Source organism: Ambystoma mexicanum, chromosome 5q, assembly GCF_040938575.1.
Source record: "Ambystoma mexicanum isolate Mex_15411 chromosome 5q, UKY_AmexF1_1, whole genome shotgun sequence".
Taxonomy (NCBI): domain Eukaryota; kingdom Metazoa; phylum Chordata; class Amphibia; order Caudata; family Ambystomatidae; genus Ambystoma; species Ambystoma mexicanum.
In genome coordinates, this window is record NC_090933.1 from 1,058,438,863 (window position 1) to 1,058,457,698 (window position 18,836).

The 18,836-nt window shown below is 45.6% G+C and overlaps 1 protein-coding gene across 1 annotated transcript in view; it reads right to left on the bottom strand.

Annotated features, from left to right (window-relative positions):
• The window catches only part of SNTB1 (syntrophin beta 1), a 714,658-nt gene extending 705,403 nt beyond the window's left edge, over positions 1-9,255 (bottom strand). The window contains exon 1 of the mRNA XM_069621565.1: positions 8,433-9,255. Coding sequence (XP_069477666.1) covers positions 8,433-8,961 — 529 coding nt within the window. The 5' untranslated portion in view covers positions 8,962-9,255. The remainder of the gene's footprint in view (positions 1-8,432) is intronic.
• Positions 9,256-18,836: the final 9,581 nt, after the last annotated feature.

The following is an 18,836-nucleotide window of genomic DNA, read 5'->3' on the forward strand; positions in this document are numbered from 1 at the left end:
CTATTTGAAGGGCACTTTCTAGTTATTCGGGCTCAACCCTTTAAAAATCCCTTGAAAAGTTAGGATAACATATTTAAATGCAAAACTTGATTCCAAAATAAAAAATAAAAAATATATTAATTCTGTCATGCTTAGTGCATGCAGCTCAATCAAGGACGTCCTATTTATCTGTCATGAAAGGGCGTACGTTACCCTCTGCCGCGTAGGCGCTAGTACCGGGCACTGCTAGTGTATTAATGCCCTGCTCATACGACGGTGGTAACAGGGCAGTTGAAGTCATGACTTGCATCTCATAATGGTTCCATGTCATTTCCACAACAGTAAATACTTCGACGTAATCAATTCGAAATTCACTTCGAATGTATTTATTGAAATCTGGTGGCCCCCATGGTTGCCTCCTGGTTGCTACTACCACTACACCAACCCACCATATGCCTTTTATCTTCCTTTAATACTTTGTACAATATGTTGTCAAGCCTGAGCCATAAGAAAGGGATTTATGTATGGCACCCCAGTGCAGTGCAGGTGGCGACACATTATATATTATATGGCCTTGCAGTTTTTCACTGTCCCCCCTCCTCCCCGTCGGACAATAGAAGCTATTTTTGGTGAATTTCTCAAAGCAACCAAGTCACTCAGCCCGTCTGAATCCCATTGTATTCCTATCGCTGCCAGTGTGTCAGAACTGTGGTCCCAGATGGGGAAGGAGTGTTCTTCAGGGCTCCTTATAGGTCGCAGGGATGCACAACTGTTCAACGTGTAACTGTGCGCCGTTCACAGTACCAACAATATGACCATCCTCTAGCAGGCAAACATGGACTGAGCTTTGCATGGAGCGCAAGTCAGGTAAACGAATGGTGCCAGCCATGAGTTTGCAGCTGCAGTGCCTACTGCTGCATGGCAGATGCATCGCAAGCCAGTGTTCTAGGCCTCGCTGCCAACTCTCTTCAGTGGAGGGTAGGACACTTCTGGTAGTCGCACACCACTACTACCTCCACTGACACCCTCTGCTTAATGAAATGGGGGTCTTCTGGTTAGGAAAGCTATTACTCTGGGAGATAGAACATGGCCTTCTTCGCGTCTGACAGATCCTCTTTGCAGGTGTGGTATATCCGAGATCCCACGCATGGCGTGCTTCTTTTTCACATGGCCTCAATTTATGAGACTGTTCACATCTGCTCAAATATCTGCCACTCAGTCCCCCACAGCTCTCGGGAGGATAGCTCAGGGGCAATCCCTGGGTCCGCGCTTGGAAACCTCTGGGTATTAAGCGCATTATGAATAAGCTATCATATAATTTCCTATTATATCTTCTCCCCATTGTGTCAACCTTTACATCTGACCACTCACTGTTGCCATGAGCAACTTCAGGTGCATGCGTATATCCTGTCCTATCCAGATTCCCTTGGATAGGACAGGATGAGAAACTGGTCCTGTATCCCTCGGCGCTTCACTTTGAATGGATGGATCTGAACTGGCTGAGGCTCAAGGCCGAAATGACCCAGCATGTGTGGGCCAGCAATCCATCTGCCAGGACCCTCTCCCAACCACCTGGCCCTCAGAATTAGCCACCCTCCTAACCATGGTCCTGGAACAATGCAACATCAATGCCCTCTTCTACAAGGACCCGTGGCTCTGATCATCAGGGCCAACATAAATAAGAAAATCCGGAAAATGTAAAGTCAAATCAGGTCCTCCCGCTCCTCAGCCCCTATGTCACAATTTCAGTGAGGGCGAGCTGCTACTCCTAACGTAACTACTGCACCACTCCCTTTCCTTTGCCTCCCACGAGAGTGGAATTATCACCTCATTTCAAATCCCTTCAGTTTTTGCCCTACAGAGCATAGGATTGTGATGGTGGCCGTCTGCCTCAATTAGAAGGCTGTCCAATAGATGGACCCTTCCCAACTAAAGACTTGTTTCACCAAATGGTCCTCCACCGAATTATAGCCGGGGCACAGCTATAGAGCCACTCAAAGTTGGCGAACATTGTAAACGTGGGCATCTGGAGGCCATCGGTGGAGTGATACTTAACACCGTCTTTCCCAACCCCCCCGCCACCCCTCCCCCCCTCAACACTGCAGCCTCTGCTCACACTCCACAGTGACACCCTACCTTTTCTGATAAGCCCCCAAGCCAGGGCAAAGCTATTGTTTGACAAGATGCACACTTAGAGCCCCGCTTCGCCCCTGATAGAACGACGTCTCTTATAATATGAATGTAAAACGGACGTGACGCATGGTTACGTAGTGCGACGCATGCCTAGTAACATGCATTGCTCTCACAATGTAACTGTAATTATTTATAATCTCAGTACGAGAAAACGCAGAGTTTGTAAATTCGGAATCAGAATCGGTGGCACCTGCACGTTGCACGCAAACCTTGACAACAGGCACACGAACTCACTGTGCTGTCTTGACTGCAGAGCACATGTTGCGAAAATTACATTACATAAAAGCAGAGGCGGTAATTAGCCTTGTGTCATTCAGTCTCGCTTATCTCACTGATAAGGCATCCTATGTTTGCGGTTAATACTGAACTACACAACAGCGCGTGGACGACATTGGCTGACTACAAAGGGGAGATTCGAGGAACTTTCACCCGGTTGGACATTCCGAGGCATGCGTCGCAACGAGGCATGACTTGCACTCTTGCCAAGATTTCGCAGCGTTTCTTTGTTTGCGTACACACGTCACGCAGATTGCTTGCAGAGGAGTTCAACAATGACAGTTTGAGACTGTGCACGCTGTCCGTGCGTGTGGCGTGCCTGCTAAGCGTAAGCGCGTGACGTTCTGGCGATGACAGCCCTCTTCACCTGCCGTCCCACTCGAGAACGTTTTGGATTATTTCATGCTCGGAATTCTAAAAGACTTACCTTAAGGCTGTTGTGGCTTGATAAAGTGCCTGGAGTGGCGGCTACAACATTCCTGCCTCTGAGGAGATTTCACAACAGCATAACCCTTCTGAAGTCAGAGGCCTCAACACAGCACATTGCACAACTGCCTGGACATGCAGGCACAACATTGCTTTCCCAGGACCCTTTGCAGAGGTGTTACTGGGGGAAAGGGTTGGTTGTAGCCCAGGTATAGGCTCAAGGGCTACAAGCAAAAGGCTGGCTAGCCTCGAGTCCCGACAGTACCGGCATTAGCGTAGCCCCAGATCTTTTCCAGACCTAGCAATACCCCTGACCCTTTGTATAGTGTTGGGGGACAGGCCGTGCTGGCATTAGCCTGCCTGCCACATCAGGGAAGTCTGAGAAAGGCTTTCAAGGTCTCCCCCAAGCTGGCGTGGTGGGTGATGGTGCTGCAGGCACCTTATTGTAAGGAAATGCGACCAGCTCTCCTCCTGGCGGGGTACTTTTTATTACACTAGGGTGCCAGCGTTAAACCAACATGAGGCAGCCTTTACAAGGCAGGCCCATACTGGTTTGACATCTGCGCTCTACTGAAGTGATGAGCGGGAAGTTAAGCACTTAATTAAATGAAGCGCCTCTGCTGGTTTACAGGGGCGATCTATTTAGCAGAGCAAGAAAAAATGTGGGACCTGGATATGGTGGGGCCAGAGGGGGATGGGGTGTGGGTGCCCCATTTTCTTGAGTCGCCCCGGAGCGCTGTCTAAGCTAAGGTCGGCGCTAGGGACAGGGTGGGATCCGGCATTACATTTAGGGGGCGGTATGGATCGGTTTGAAGATGTCTATTGAAAAGGGCATTTTAAAAAGTCTCCCTGACGCCAGTGGCTGATGGTACACGGAGGCAAAGCTAGACCCAAAATTTGAGGGCTAATAAGTGTAAGATAAGCGGGGTAGCCTGGGGGTCAAAACTACTAGTACGGAGGCCTACCACTATCTCCACAAAGTAGGTCTGAGTATTAGCAGAAAATATTGGAATCCGAGAAATGAATGTGTTATCAACATGATAATATTTAAAAAATAACATAAATAAGCAATTTACACATTTTCCGCCAAGGAGTTTCACTGCAAATTAGTGGAAAAGTGTCCTTTGCGAGACCCATGTTGTGCCTGCATGTGCAGGCAGGTGTGCAATGTGCGAAACACATTGAGCCAGTAAGAGTGGCCCGCCCTGAGCTCTCTCATTATTTCCGAGTGCCATTATCCAGTGTTAATGCCCTCAACTGCTATAAGCACCCTCATCCACTCTGCCTTCACACTAGCCGTGCTGCACCACAGACATGATCCCTTCACACACGCTATGCCCCTCCTCTCGCACTCTGCCCTCTCCGTCCACTCCATGCTTCCTCACCTCATTAGGTGTGTCTATATCACAGCTCACCACATCTGTCCTCACTAGTCCACCACCTCCCCGCCCACTGTGAGCTCTTCAAACACTCTGTGCCCCTTCTCTCACTCTATGCCCTTCCCCCCACTCTGTGCTGCTGAGCCCTCTCAGTGCTTCCACACTTTATCTTATGCATCTATATATCACAGCTCACCACATCTGTCCTCACTAGTCCACCACCTCCCCGCCCACTGTGAGCTCTTCAAACACTCTGTGCCCCTTCTCTCACTCTATGCCCTTCCCCCCACTCTGTGCTGCTGAGCCCTCTCAGTGCTTCCACACTTCATCTTATGCATCTATATATCACAGCTCACCACATCTGTCCTCACTAGTCCACCACCTCCCCGCCCACTGTGAGCTCTTCACACACTCTGTGCCCCTTCTCTCACTCTATGCTCTTTCCCCACTCTGTGCTGCTATGTATCACCTCACCAACTATGTCCTCACTAGTCTAACCCCCACCGCACTAATTTTGAGATCTTCACAAATGATGTGGGCCCGTCACATTCCCCGTTCCCAACTCATCTATTTTCTGCCCTTTGCCCATTCGGCATCCACCACAATGTGTGCCTCTTCCACTCACTATGTGCCCTCCTCTTACACTCTGTTCCCACTTCACCCACTCAGTGCTCCCTGCACTCTACACTTGTGTAACAAACAAAAACTATGTGCACTGCTCTTTCTCAGTCCTTCGCAAGCATGATGAGCCTCTTGCTAAGCCCTCTACAGGCCCTCTAACCTGCTAGCACAGAGGGTTCCTAATAGGGTCCCACCAGGTGATAGAAATACTTTCAGCACATTTTACACTGCCCTATTCCGTGCAGCTGCACAAAGACTTTACAATCCACTTTTACTTATTTGAAACTGACCGGACAAGCCTCTCGATTTCACATTAGAGTTGCATATATGCATTTCATTTTAACACAAAACAGTCCTTTATTAGCCTATGGAACCCTGCTGGTGTATGTCTGACTTCCTATTGGTTTAGACTGGAAGATTGCAAAGACTTGCTCTACAGACGTTTTGGACTACACCGCCCATCAGACAGATACAGAATATGCAATGCTGAGGGATCATGGGAGTAATAGTCCCAAACATCTGGTGATGCTCGGGTTACAATCTCTTGTTTTAGACTCTGGGCTGCTGGCCTCACCGAAGCTGCAGTCATTGTGTGCAATATACCCATTTCCCTGTTGCCATAACTCTCCATGGCCCCTCTTCGCTTTATCTACACACTCCATGCCTACTACCACACACCTCCTGCCTTGCACTCTGATACCATTTATTACTGCATACAGTGCAAAACGACCCACAAACACATCTGAAAACAACACATGAGTCACCCAGGGCTCGTGAAGGGGCACTGCTTACTAGTTCAACAACGGCGACGAGGAACTCCCCCATGGCATATTTCCAGGTAATTAGGTAGTAACTGCTTCTTTGTACAACAAAAGTCAAAACTCCCAAGGACTGGCATTTTTCAGGGCAGAAGGAAATGTGACACATAAATAGTCTAACCACCAGGCACTAATCATGATAGAACACGGTTACTCGTTATGCGGCGGCCAGATGTTTTGGACTCCAACTCCCACGGTCCTTCATCACTGATTATGCTGATTAGGGTCATTGAAGTTGAAGTCCAAAACATCTGGAGGGCTACATAATGTGAAGCGGTGCAGTAGGTCTAGCTATGCACGTGCTCACTAACCAAGGCCCATCTTTTAAGATGTGAAAGCTTGCTCTAGCCCACACTTGCTCAGACAACACGGCTAGAAAACACACTGCTGTCAAGAAGAAACAAGGGCATCAAAGAATGCCCAACAATCACGCCAACGCCTTGCCATGTCTGGCAATCATTAGAAGGGGTCCTTCATAGGCTTTGTCAATGGCAATGTAGAGACAACAACACGTAAGCCGCAAGTCAAAACAACAATTGATGTTGTTGACTAACACACTATTTCAGGTGAATACACGATGAATGGTATTCTACTTGGGTTTATTTGTCTAATCGGATTTCAGTTCACTTTAGCAGCAGACACCTGTCAGCTCATGCTGGCAGGATAGCTCAGCTGTTTGAGTGCCTGCTGCTGTGATCTGCAGGTCGCAGGTTTGACTCTTGAACAAGGCCAACTTAGTCGTTCATCCTTCCAAGGTCGATAAATGATTACCAACTTTGGTTGGGTGATCTTGATGAAAATATGTTCTTTGTGAAGCGCTTTGACGAGAGCGCTATATAAACAACACATTACAATATCCATCCAATGTTTGTGCGCCAAGGTACTCAGCTATTACATTTCGCAGGGTATTACTTAGCTCCGCTATGAACTGCTGTCCCCATAATAATCCTCTATTGGGAAAGAGTAATCATAACCCTACAGAACAACGTTTTGGGAGTATCTTTTGAGGCACTTAGAATCCACATTATTCTGGGAATGAGGGGCTGGACCTGAGATGTTTGCCCGTTGGTGGAAGGAGTTGAGTTAAATGGCGCAGAGTTTGGGCTGAGGCATTGCTTTAACCAGTATGATGCCCTTAGAGCAGCAGGGCAATCTGTTGGTTGGTGGTAGGCCAGCAGATGGATACATGTAACCAGGGGGACAGGATTGTCAAGAGTTGTCTAAATGTGGGTGAGGCAATAGAAATCATTTCACTTAGAGTTTCATTCAAACCCAGGGATGTCGCTTGCATGCCCGCCTTGCCGGGTCCATCCCTGAGCCCAGATAAGCGACATCGAGGGATGGACGTGCTTGAACAGTGGCTCTGCGGGGGAGGACAGGCCAAGTTCCACTGCTCAGTCTGGTTGCACAGACCATCTGTAAAATGATGGAATTACATACTAGCCATGCACATTCCCTGTGGTGAAGGCGCACTGACTCGAGGGTTGCCATCAGTTGCTCTTTGGGTTTCCTCTGTGAGTTTTCCTCATTAGGAGAGCTGTGTGCAGACACCGCATGGGCGCGAGGAATTGGCGCAAACATTCCCATCCATAACCGGTTGGTTTCACCATCCCGCGTGACACCATGGACTCTGGCCACGGTCCAGCTCTGTCTTGGGTCTCACGTTGCGATGAGGGCCTGCCAAGGTTTTACCCCACCATATCAGTGCACAGCTGGGGCGTGCAACATGGATGTGACTCCCCCTCCTGCTGCCAGGGCTCAGTGTGCCCTGGCGCTTAGATGTCACGTGATCTAATGGCAGAGATCCAGAGCACACACAGGAGTGATTCCCCTTCATTTCTATCTCCTTTCCCGGTTCTATCTGGCAGGAGCTGCCTGTTTGCAGTGTGGCGCCTCCGCGTCATGTGAACATGTGCACACCTGCGGCTGAGCAAGGTCGGGAGACGCGGCCAACCAGGGGCGCGGAATTCTAATCCAAGCCTCTCTATTTAACCAACTTCATATGATCTTGTATACATAGCTAGAGAGGTAGGATATTTGGCAGGTAGATTGATAGGTAGGTAGATGGACGGATGGGTATGTAGTGCATAGGCAGCTAGAAGATAGGTAGATCTCAGCAGGTAGAGTGATAGGTAGGTAGGTGGATGGAGAGATAGGTAGATAGGCGCATAGGAATCTAGATAGAAATATCGGTAGGTAGATGGTCAAGTAGGTAGGTACATAGGCAAATGGATAGATAAAGAGGAAGATCGGCAGGCAGATTGATAGGTAGGTACATGGATGGATAGTCAGCTAGACAGACACATAAGAAACTAGATAGATAGATAGATAGATAGATAGATAGATAGATAGATAGATAGATAGATAGATAGATAGATAGATAGATAGATAGAAAAATCGGCAGGTAGATGGGCAAGTAGGTATGTACATAGGCAAATGGATAGATAGATACATAGGAAGATTGGCAGGTAGATTGATAGGTAGGTAGATGGATGGATATGTAGGTAGATAGGTAGGTTCATAGGAAACTAGATAGATAGATAGAGTTTCCAGTGCAGAATCTGGCGCCCCTTCTACTGATGCAAAGTCCCAGTTGCAGCGACTAACACCAAGTGAACTCTAATATGACGAGACAGAAGCCCAGGTTCACCCAGGCGTGCCTCGCGCTGAGGTGTTGCTTTCCCAGGCCACTCTTGCACCGGCCCATCCCAGGCCCCCTCCCAGCGTGCCCCCCCCCTACCTTCCAGCATCACCTCCTTGCCGGCCTTCTTGAGCGCCTGCACCGCCTCGTCGTGGGTGGCGTCGCGCAGGTCCACGCCGTTGACGGAGAGGATGGCATCGCCCACGTAGAGGGCCTGGGTCTGGTCGGCGGCCAGCCCCTTGAAGATCTTGCTGATCAGGATGGGCATCTTATTCTCCTTGCCCCCCTTGATGCTGATGCCCAGGCCGCCCAGCTCCTGCTTGAGCACCTTGATGGGCCGCTTCTTGTTGGCGATGGCCTCGGGCACTTGCTCGGGCATCTCAGTGTAGGCTGTCCTGACCCCCTGGGGGCTGCTGCCGGAGTCCGCGAACGCCCCGTTGCCGTTGGTGAGCCCATTGAAGGCGAGGTTGTCCCCGCGGTCCTCGCAGCTCAAGGTCAGAGACTCCTCGCTTAAGTTCGCCAAAACTTTGTGCCAGCGGTCCCTGACCAGCACCTCTAGCAGGCCACTTCTGTGCACCCTGCCGGCCCCCGCCGCTGCAGCCGCTGCTGCCGCTGCTGCCACCGCCATCCCTGCAGCATTCTCAGAGTGCCATGCGAGAGGGCACGGGACTTTACTCCGAGTTCAGCGAGAGTGGATACTTTCAGAGCCAACTAATCGCTTTCTCTGGCCTGATCTCTGCGGGGTGGAGCAAAGCCCGGAAACCCGAGAAGCGCTGAACAAACAGAGCGCAGCAAACAAGCCACATGGAGGGAATGCCAGGGGAGAAGGGCACGGGCGCTGGCAGATCACCTGCCCGCCGCGCTCCTGCAAACCCTGTGTATGCGGTTGCGAGGGCGCATTGTGCATTGTTTGTGGGTTCACTCTCATCCCGGACACTTCTCACGTTCGGGACACGCCGCCTAACGCCAGGTTCTAGGCAGTTAGCGCCATCTACTGGAATATTCCAATTTAGTTGCAACAACCTCTTTATTTATTGGACGTTTGTATGGCGCCTATAAAGCAGAAAGTTTTTCTAGGCGCCTCTGCTTTCGTGGTCTCTCTATCTGGGGGAGGGGCAGATAGTTTAACTAGAAGGGGTGGGTGACCATGAACATGGCATGTGGGAACTTGTAAATAGCAGGTTTCAAGTTCGGAGTATCTTTCGAGTTGAACTAGGAGAGGACATGTTTTGATTCGATTTTCAGCTCAAACACAAAATGCGACTTGCCTGTCATGATACGATATTGTGCCTTAGGGCCTGATTCATGGACTTTTTTTGCACGGTGCAAAGTGACTTTTCACTGGTGCAAATTGACTTTGCCCCTGATTCATGGAACCGTTCAAAAGGCCTCATCAAGAGTTGGGCGGTAGCCCCCGGCGCTATTAGCCCGGGGCTATTAGCGCTACCACCAAACCCCCCAGCGCTATTACCGCCAGATCACGGGTTTGGCGGAGCGGTTATTTCCCATTCCCCATTGGGCCCATTCGGGAATCCTTCATTCCCCATTGGGACCAATGGGGAATTTTCACGCTATTACCGCCGGCGGATTTCCCGCCAGCGGTAATAGTGTGAAAAATCTGCAGATTTGCGGCAGATTTGCCTCCAGCTCAGAGCTGGGGGGAAATCCGCCAAAGCCATGATCTGGTGGACCCTTAAATGCGGCGGTTATAGCGCTACTGCCGCATTTAAGGGTCACCGCTAGACTCGGGATGAGGCCCAAAGTGTCTTTTTGTTGCAAAGTCACTTTGCACTGCAAAAATACACTTTCCACGGTTGCATGAATCAGGGTGTTTGTTGGCAGTGCAAAGTTACTTTGCACTGCGCAAAAAATTCCATGATTCGGGCCCTTAGAATTTTAAATGCACACATATTTTGCATTGACATTCCACAACCTTTGCTTTAACTAAGTTCAACTTTCACATTTTTTTCACGGTACAATGCTTAATTACAAACTAGACATTTTACTTCCAACATTAAATCCGTTAAAACCAATTGTTATGGTTCTGATGTGTATCTCAAAGCATTTTGCTGAAATTGATCATTGTGATGGAGATTGTCTTCAGTGAATCTCATGTAACCAGGCTTATCTAGAAGAAGCCGGTGCCCTGGGAGAAGTGGGTGCACACAGGTTTCCATAGCAGCACCGACACTCAGCTATTCACAGCGACAGGAGGGCCAAAGACTCGCCAAAGGATGTGGGCCTCTCCTTCTCAAATCGAGACCATTGCGGCAGACACATCCTTGCGAGATGTGATGGGAGATCCAAGAAGCAACAGACGAGATAAAGGGAACCTGAAAAAAAGTGATTATGTATGTTTTGGGATTTCTACAGCATGAACCTAGCAGTGAAGCAACCGAGGCATGTACAGCACAGAGATACAGCGACATGTTGCAATCCTACTTATACATACGTGCATGGAATTCGCTAAGAATGTCTGTCCACTCGGGACTAGGCACGCGCACTTCCCCATATGCTCAGAAGTTCTTGCCCTGAAACAGAGCTTCCAAGCTCAGCCTTTCATCTGCTGAAATTCGTCATGTTTGAAGCTATCTTTATTTTCCGGAATTAGGCCCCGTGAAACCAGTTGGGAAACAAGAAGATTGAAGACCCTCATACCCAATTCAGACCCTCAAGAACAAGATTGAAGACCCTCAGACCCCACTCAGACCCTCAAGTACAAGATTGAAGACCCTCAGACCCCACGCAAGTGACAGATGTCACAATCATTGTATCCTGACATCCAAATCACGAGGGAGGCTGATTAAGTGTATGATTCATGGTTACAAACACTTTAATAATAAGGTGTTGAGTAAAATAAAAGGGGCGCCAAGCTGAGTGTGCAGTATGTGCTTTGTGATTCAAGCATACAGCCCTTCATCACAGACATATTTGTAACATAATAATACAGGGCTGTTCAGCGGCCATACTATGAACTTGTCCTATTCCGTTGATACCCTTCCCCTTTTTGACACATAATTCCATCATTATCATTCAACACTCCCCTCAGAATTGAAGACCACACGCAGAGCAGCGTCTCCATTCCCTGACCTCATAACTCATATGAATCATACTGGGATACTCTGAGGACCTTCCTATAACCTCTAACTAGGTGACATTTACTGATTTATACATCACCAGGTACTCACAAGACTCATTCACTTTTAGAAATAGCTCACTTATGAGGTCCTTTTGCTTTGCTTTATAGACTTAAATGGAAGCTAGAAGATTGACATACTTCATGAATCTAATGAAAATGTAGCTCCTGATGTACAGATTTTCTTCCCAAAACGTGTCAAGCTCTTTTTAATTTCTGATTGTTGAACTGTACTTATGTTATATACATTTCTCATATGTAGAATATGCTTATTAAATTGTGTAATAATTTGAACAAATTGGTGCAATCTACTTGATACGACCTTACTACCGTGACTTAATTAACTGAAACAATCTCATTACTCTTAATTAGATTTGGCTGACTACTTACTGTGACGTGCAGGGGACGTGAGTGTCCATTAGTTCATGACATTTTCTCTTCTGTGTATAAATAACTGTGGTCACTCCTCTGCTCCCAAAATGCTGTTGCTTTTATGTGAAGCAGCCAAGAGCTGTCACTGGTGCTGTCTGCTCCCTTCCTCCTTCTCATAGATGTATTTCGAAAAAGTATAATTGGGACTGTATTAGACTATCCATCTTGGAATAATAACCCTTTCTCAGAAAGTAATTGTTATGGTTAATCTAGGTTTTCATAAAGCGCTTTGCTGAGTAAAACCATTGTAACACTCTTATGACTAGAATATACACTGGAAGTGATCATTAAAAATGAAGATTGTAAGATTTTAAAACAACTCGTTTGCAATGGTAAAACAAATGATTTTCAAATGTAATAGCTTCTTTTGGAGATAATACACAGTATTTTGTCTCTCAATGTCCTTCCTTCTTGGAGAGAGTCACCCTCAAATGAAATTAAACAATCTGTATTTTCTTTGAGCACCAATCCAATACTTTATTTTCTGTGCTGTTTGATGATTGCTTGGTTGTACTACTGTGCCCCAACATTTGCTACAGTATGCACAAACACTATCAATGAAGATACAATAGAAAATAACTGTTCTTGTAGACCCTTAAACCTAGCTTTCAGGTCCCTCACAATGTCCGTCAGAATCTCACCCCCCCTGACCTCCCATAGAGCCTAGTCCTGTTCTCTCCAACACCCCCCCATATGAACAATGCACCTTCAGTGTGATGGTGACATTCCTGCAGGACACACGTGATGACAACATAAGTTTCAAAATACCAGTGGATGTCTCTCTCACTTCTGTGCTCATTCCACGTTTAATAAAAAACAGCACCCCATCTCCTGACCCTTCTTCAAGATATCTGTGTTTGTTCTCTCATTGTGCAGCTGTCAGTGACAGCAGGCGTAGCTCTAGCAAACACGCACCTGACAGCATGACTCTCACAGAGATACATTAACATACAGGGAAACTGGTTACCCCTCTCTCCAACCTGAACAGCGCACCGGCGCCACAGCGCATGAAACTTAATTCAAAAGTATAATCAAATCTTACAATCAAAAATGATCTCGGCCAAAAGACAAAGGACATATAAAATGTATCCAAAATATAACTTTATTATCATTCTGCACATATAAAAACATACCATCTCAAAATCCATTTTAAAAAAAAAACTCTAAACCAGAATTAAGTATTCTATCAAGTTCACTACATATATTCAAAAGTTCCTTAGTTTAACAACTCATTATAAGAGAATCAATCAGCAATTCAATAAAGCTCATTAGATGGGGTTTCTAATGATGCTGTTGTATTATACTTCATCCTCACATTGTCATGGATGGCAAAATAATAATAAAAAAAGACACCTTACCTATGTAATTCCTATATGACAGGATCATTCTTGTTTGTTGATATATCATATAATACAACACAACTTAGTTTTCAGAGGCATATATTTCTTCTGGTCGATACAAGACTTTGTTAATTCTAGGGCCTCATTACACAGACGGCGGTAAGCGTTAACGGTCACCGTTAATGGTACCAGTGACCGTTAACCCTTACCGCCTTACTACGAGGTCCCTTCGGGGGTTGGAGACTTTAACGCCTGCTTTTTGCAGGCGTTAAAAACCAACCTGCAAAGGGACCAGGGAGCTAATTACGGTACCGCAATTTGCGGTGCCATAATTAGCACCTTCCCCATTCCCATTATGCCCTATGGGGCAAAAATGGGAATGGGGAAGGGCAATGGGGGACAGGGGAATTACCGCCCCACCAACCTTGGAATAGGGCGGTAATTCCCCCTTCCACCAAGGCGGTGCCGGTATTTTACAGGCATGGACCAAGGTGAAAATAGCTAATAGCACCTTGGTCCACCTCCGTCCGTGTAATGAGGCCCTTAAGTCTTAAAGATGGTCAACATGTTTCAGCCATTAGAATCACAATTAACACTATCTCTAGTGACATTTTAGAACAAACTTCCTTGCCCTTCTTCAGGACGGACTATTTCAAATACGTGCCTGTGCTACAAATATACAAAAAGAAACATTTCAATAAGTGTCTGAATTGACTTGTGGCAGAAATATACACTTTTAATACAATGCCACAGTTGGCATAAAAAAGGCTGTTTTTAACCCTTAGAAAATGCTGCAAAACACAAACTTAAAAATACGGGCACCGGTATATTTACACTCACATTCAGGGTGTGAGCACTTTTAGACTTTTCGCGTAGCTTTTTTCTCAAAGGAGGTGATTTCTTAAATTCCTTCTTGGAAAGGGCTTTCCTTTCCCCTGCAGATACAAGACATGAAAACCACTTGTTAGATGTTTTCTATGAGTTTCCTCTTTTTCAAAATATATTATAGGAATGTGGGGCTTAAAACCGTTTATTGGTTGTCACTTTTGTTATCCCTTCTTTTCTTGTGCTATTTTTTCTTCATTCCAGGGTTTCTTTATAATTACTAACACTACTTCACCGTGCTTCCACCTGTTCATTATTTCAAGGATATACATGACACTGTTCTTAGCTCGTAATGTCATTTCTCAATGCAAGCTGGTTTTATTCCATCACTTGTATATATCTCATGCGTCGTTCATTAATGTATCTTAACACTTGGATATTTGAGACTTAGAGTGAGACAGAGAGAGACGTAGAGCTGGAAAAAGAGAGGCAGAGTTGGAGTTGGTCTGAAGGTATATTTCCATTGAATGAAGGTCTCTCTCACTCTCTCTCTTTCACTCCCACTCTCTTTACCACTTCATTGGGAAGTTTTTAATGGATTCATTAATACTAAATAATATTGAAATCCTCACCACAGAAACAAAGTCCATGTCAACAACTTTAATTTGGCATCCAGTGCACAAACGGATTCTTCACCATTGGAAAATGAGTGCAACTTCAAAGCAAACATTTTAAATAATGACCCTAGAAGAACAGGGTCGCACAAAAAATCTAAACTTTTCCCCAACACACTTATTTGTACCGACTTCATGCACGATCGGCGTGCAACTATAAAGAGGATGTCTTCAGTTATTTCGACGACACAAAAGCAGACATGCCACCCGTGGCGGAAGTGAGACTCACGGGGAATGCTATTACACTTCTTCTCCCTCTTATGAGCTCACATCTGCACACAGTCCTATCACACGGGTTGACGAGGCAGCTTAAGCGTTGCCCTTCATGCTCCTTATCAAGCAAAGATATGTCACGTTCCCTTGATTAGCAATTCTGAGCTCCAACTCTGACCGTTCTCTTTCTTTTGATTTCTGACCCTCTTGCACTGAGACTGGCTATGGTCGAGGACCAGGAGGACCTGATCGCATAGCTGCCACCAAGCATGACCACCTAATCAAACTGGGTGCTTTTAATGCATGGATGGCAGTTTGACTCTCAGCTAATGGACAGACAAACTGCCATCATACAGACATCTACTTTACATTTTACCAGCATGCTGGCATACCTACACACTCACATGGCTTTATATTAAATCCATTTTAAACTCCAGAGGCACTGCAGATATCAGCAGTTACCCCCGAGACATGCCGGGGTATCCGACCACTCATCTGTCTCTCTTAGGTGCATCAACCCCAATCAGCAGTTACAAATGAACTGGAATCTGCTTGCAGTCACCCCTGGACATCGAGAAATATAGACAAGGAAGCCAGTCTGGTGGCATGTTGTCCACTACCTGGCAACACTGAAGGTACTGACAGACTATTCCATATACTATTGCATGGTATACTACATACAAAACCCTTTACAAAACACAAAGTAAGTATGCAAAGTATGTCTCTTCACAACCGTTAAAACCCAAGGCAATGAAGTGATTGGGTCCTCCATGCAGGTATATTTTGTAAGCCCTTTGTCCCACCCAGAACATACATGAAGATGTCATTCATGGATGTCAATACACCAAAGGGTCACAGGTAGCGGAATTAATAACACACTTCTGGTGACAGCACAAGACATAACATCTAATTAACCTGGACCCTGACTATTTGACAAGAAATTGTATCACAGGATATTACTGCTGTAAAAAAATACTACAAGAAGCACATGATTAATAAAATAACCGATTTTTAAAATGTATTTATTGTGTGATACAGTTTAAAATAAACTTAAAAATATCATACAGAATATTTTAATAAAACTTCTGAACTGAGAGCCTGCAGCCCTTTAAGAGGAGGTAGCAATACCCTTGAGATGAATGGGAATGCAAAAGTTACTCAAACATCAATAATCAAAACGACTCAGGTAGTTCACAAAATATAACTGTTTTAATATCAATTATCTAAAACAGGGAGTACAACTGACATCTCAGCACATGGTTTCGCAATGCATCTAAAAAAAGCATTCTTTTATAACACAAAATCGTTATTGATGCAGTCAACCTACGTATTTACTAACGTCATCCTATATAGCAAACTACAAAAACCTAGTGGCTATTGTGATGAGTTCTAAGGGAACATCTAAGCATACGTTCCATACTAGTCTAAGAAAGTGATAGGCTTCTTACCATCAGGTGGGGCAACTAAGCCCTCCTCTCAAACAGTTTACTATGATCGTCAATAAATACACAACGTCCCATTGGTCACACAAACTAAAGCACCCATAATCACACGGCCCCCTACAATTGTTTGGCACTCTAACCTCCATCAGTACTTTACTGCCACCTACATTAGCAGCACGCACGCTGAGCTTCCAGATGCTGGTGAGCTAGTCTTAACCATAGCTTCCCACCATTTAGCATATCATCTATCATCACCTCAGTGGTCATCTGTTAATTAAGGTTTTGAACTCGGCCTTGGAAATGTTCCTTGCTATGGAGAATTCAGGGGAGAGAAGGCACGCTCTGCCTTCATGCGTAGGTGTGGTCGTCATGTTCGTCCAACTTCATCCCTCCACGTGACTGAATACCACAAAATCAAGCCTCTAGTGCATTAAAAATACTATTGTCGAATAGACCTCTGAAGTCTTCATTGTTTTTGTCCATGTCTTCTGAACGAGAGTTTCGCTCTTCCACACAATTTGTATCCAATGTCTGCTCACCCCAGTCTGATACAACCTTGGCTTCTTTCTAAGTTTCACTCTTGTTAATTCATTGAATTGTTTTTAACTGCAACACACTGCAAAAGAGGCCTTCCTTTTTTACTCCAGCTCTGCTACAATACGTAGTGGAAACATCCATTCTTTGCTCACTCCTATATGTGTATACGTTAGCGCATGCCGAAATCTATTCACTATAAAGCTAGCCTCAAGAATACTTCGTCTGCTTGCATTTCTATGCATATGTACATGTGTAAAATGACTTGATATCTTCATCAGTTCTGTAACATCAGTTTCTTCATCTTGATCCCAAGATGTCACTTATCTTTGATACTTTCTTGATGCCTTATAGAATATCTTCATTCTCTTGTCTCTGCATCTCTTCTATGTACGTCATTCTTGCTTCATGTGTGACATCACCATTCTTCTCTTCCATTCAGCTGTCCTGTTTCTTCTGGGATTTCATTCAAATGGCCATCATACTGTCTCATATGCAGGTATGGTTTTCTCAATGGGAACCTTGCTTTCAGGATTCTCCTTGGTATCTGTATGTTTAATGGCTTGGTTCGTGTCTCGCACTCTGGTTCCCAACATATAGGCAATATGGGCGAGATGGATGAGGTGGGGTACTTGGCTCCTTCTCTACACTTCTTTTAAATATTCAATTTCAGCAATAGTCAAAGAAATGTCACTGACATTTAAAATACAAACCCAAAACCAGTCAGTGGAAATATTGCAGAATGGCTATCACATTTTGCAGAGTGTACAAATCTAATACATTTTCTCATACGGATATCCATTAAAACCCAACAATCGATACACACGTGTTTTGAAATTTCTATTGTCATGTTACAATGGCAATACAATCTATTTTCCTTAGGAATATGAAGTCCAGCTCCTTCCACGTCACAAGTTAAAAACAAATCTAATTTAAATCTTAAAACACTGTTGCTAAAATCACGCGAGGGATGCTCGGCTAAATAAGGTGCAATTACATTATATGATTTAATAGCCCAAATAAAATGATAATTAAAGCAAGTGTAATTCATTAACATTTCTCTATTTAAAATCTAGTCTGTCCTAAAGAATTTCTCCTTAATTTTTCCCTGGGACTGTACATAATTCTTCAGCGGATGAACCCGTTTTTATCAATAGCAAATCACTTTTTTCTTTCCATTTTTTCAGGCCATTACTGAAAGCCTCAGATAGCTCAATCTGAAGCTCAATAAACAAGGTTGCCTGTGGTGGTGATAAAATACGTTCATACATTTGCAGTGCTTTCCAATCCACCCAAGCCTGAAGCAAAATAATGCCAAGCTCGTGGCGTGTTGCAGCACTGGAAGAGAAACCGGCAGCATGGACACTTTCCTCCACAGTATGATATGATATGATATGATATGGCATTTGTAACGCGCCTATACACAAGTGTTTCAAGGCGCGACGAGGCAGGGAGGGGGGAACAAGGGGAAGACAGACAACGATCCTACTAGGCCAGCTGTCATTCAGACCGCGCAAGTGCAGGGGTAGGGGGAAGGGAAAAAGTGCAAGGGGAAGGGGGAGAGGGGGAGTGCAGTACAAATAAGTAGAATAGAAATAAAATAATAAATAAATAGGGCCAGCTGGTGGCAAGTGCAAGGTAAGTGCAGACAAGTGCTCGGGGGAGGCTGTAGGGATACAGAGACAGTCCCGCAGTGCAGGGGTTGCCAGGGAGGCAGTGCAAGTGAAGAGTGACTGGGCCCAGGACCGAGGTCGGTGAGAGTGGCCCAGTTGCAGAATCAGTGCAGTTTAGGTGAAGAATTTAGCAGGGGAGAGGGAGAGAGAAAGCAGAAGTGAAAAGGAAGGTTTTGAGATGCTTCCGGAACCGGAGATGGTTCTCCTCAAGTTTCAGGGAGGCAGGAAGGCTGT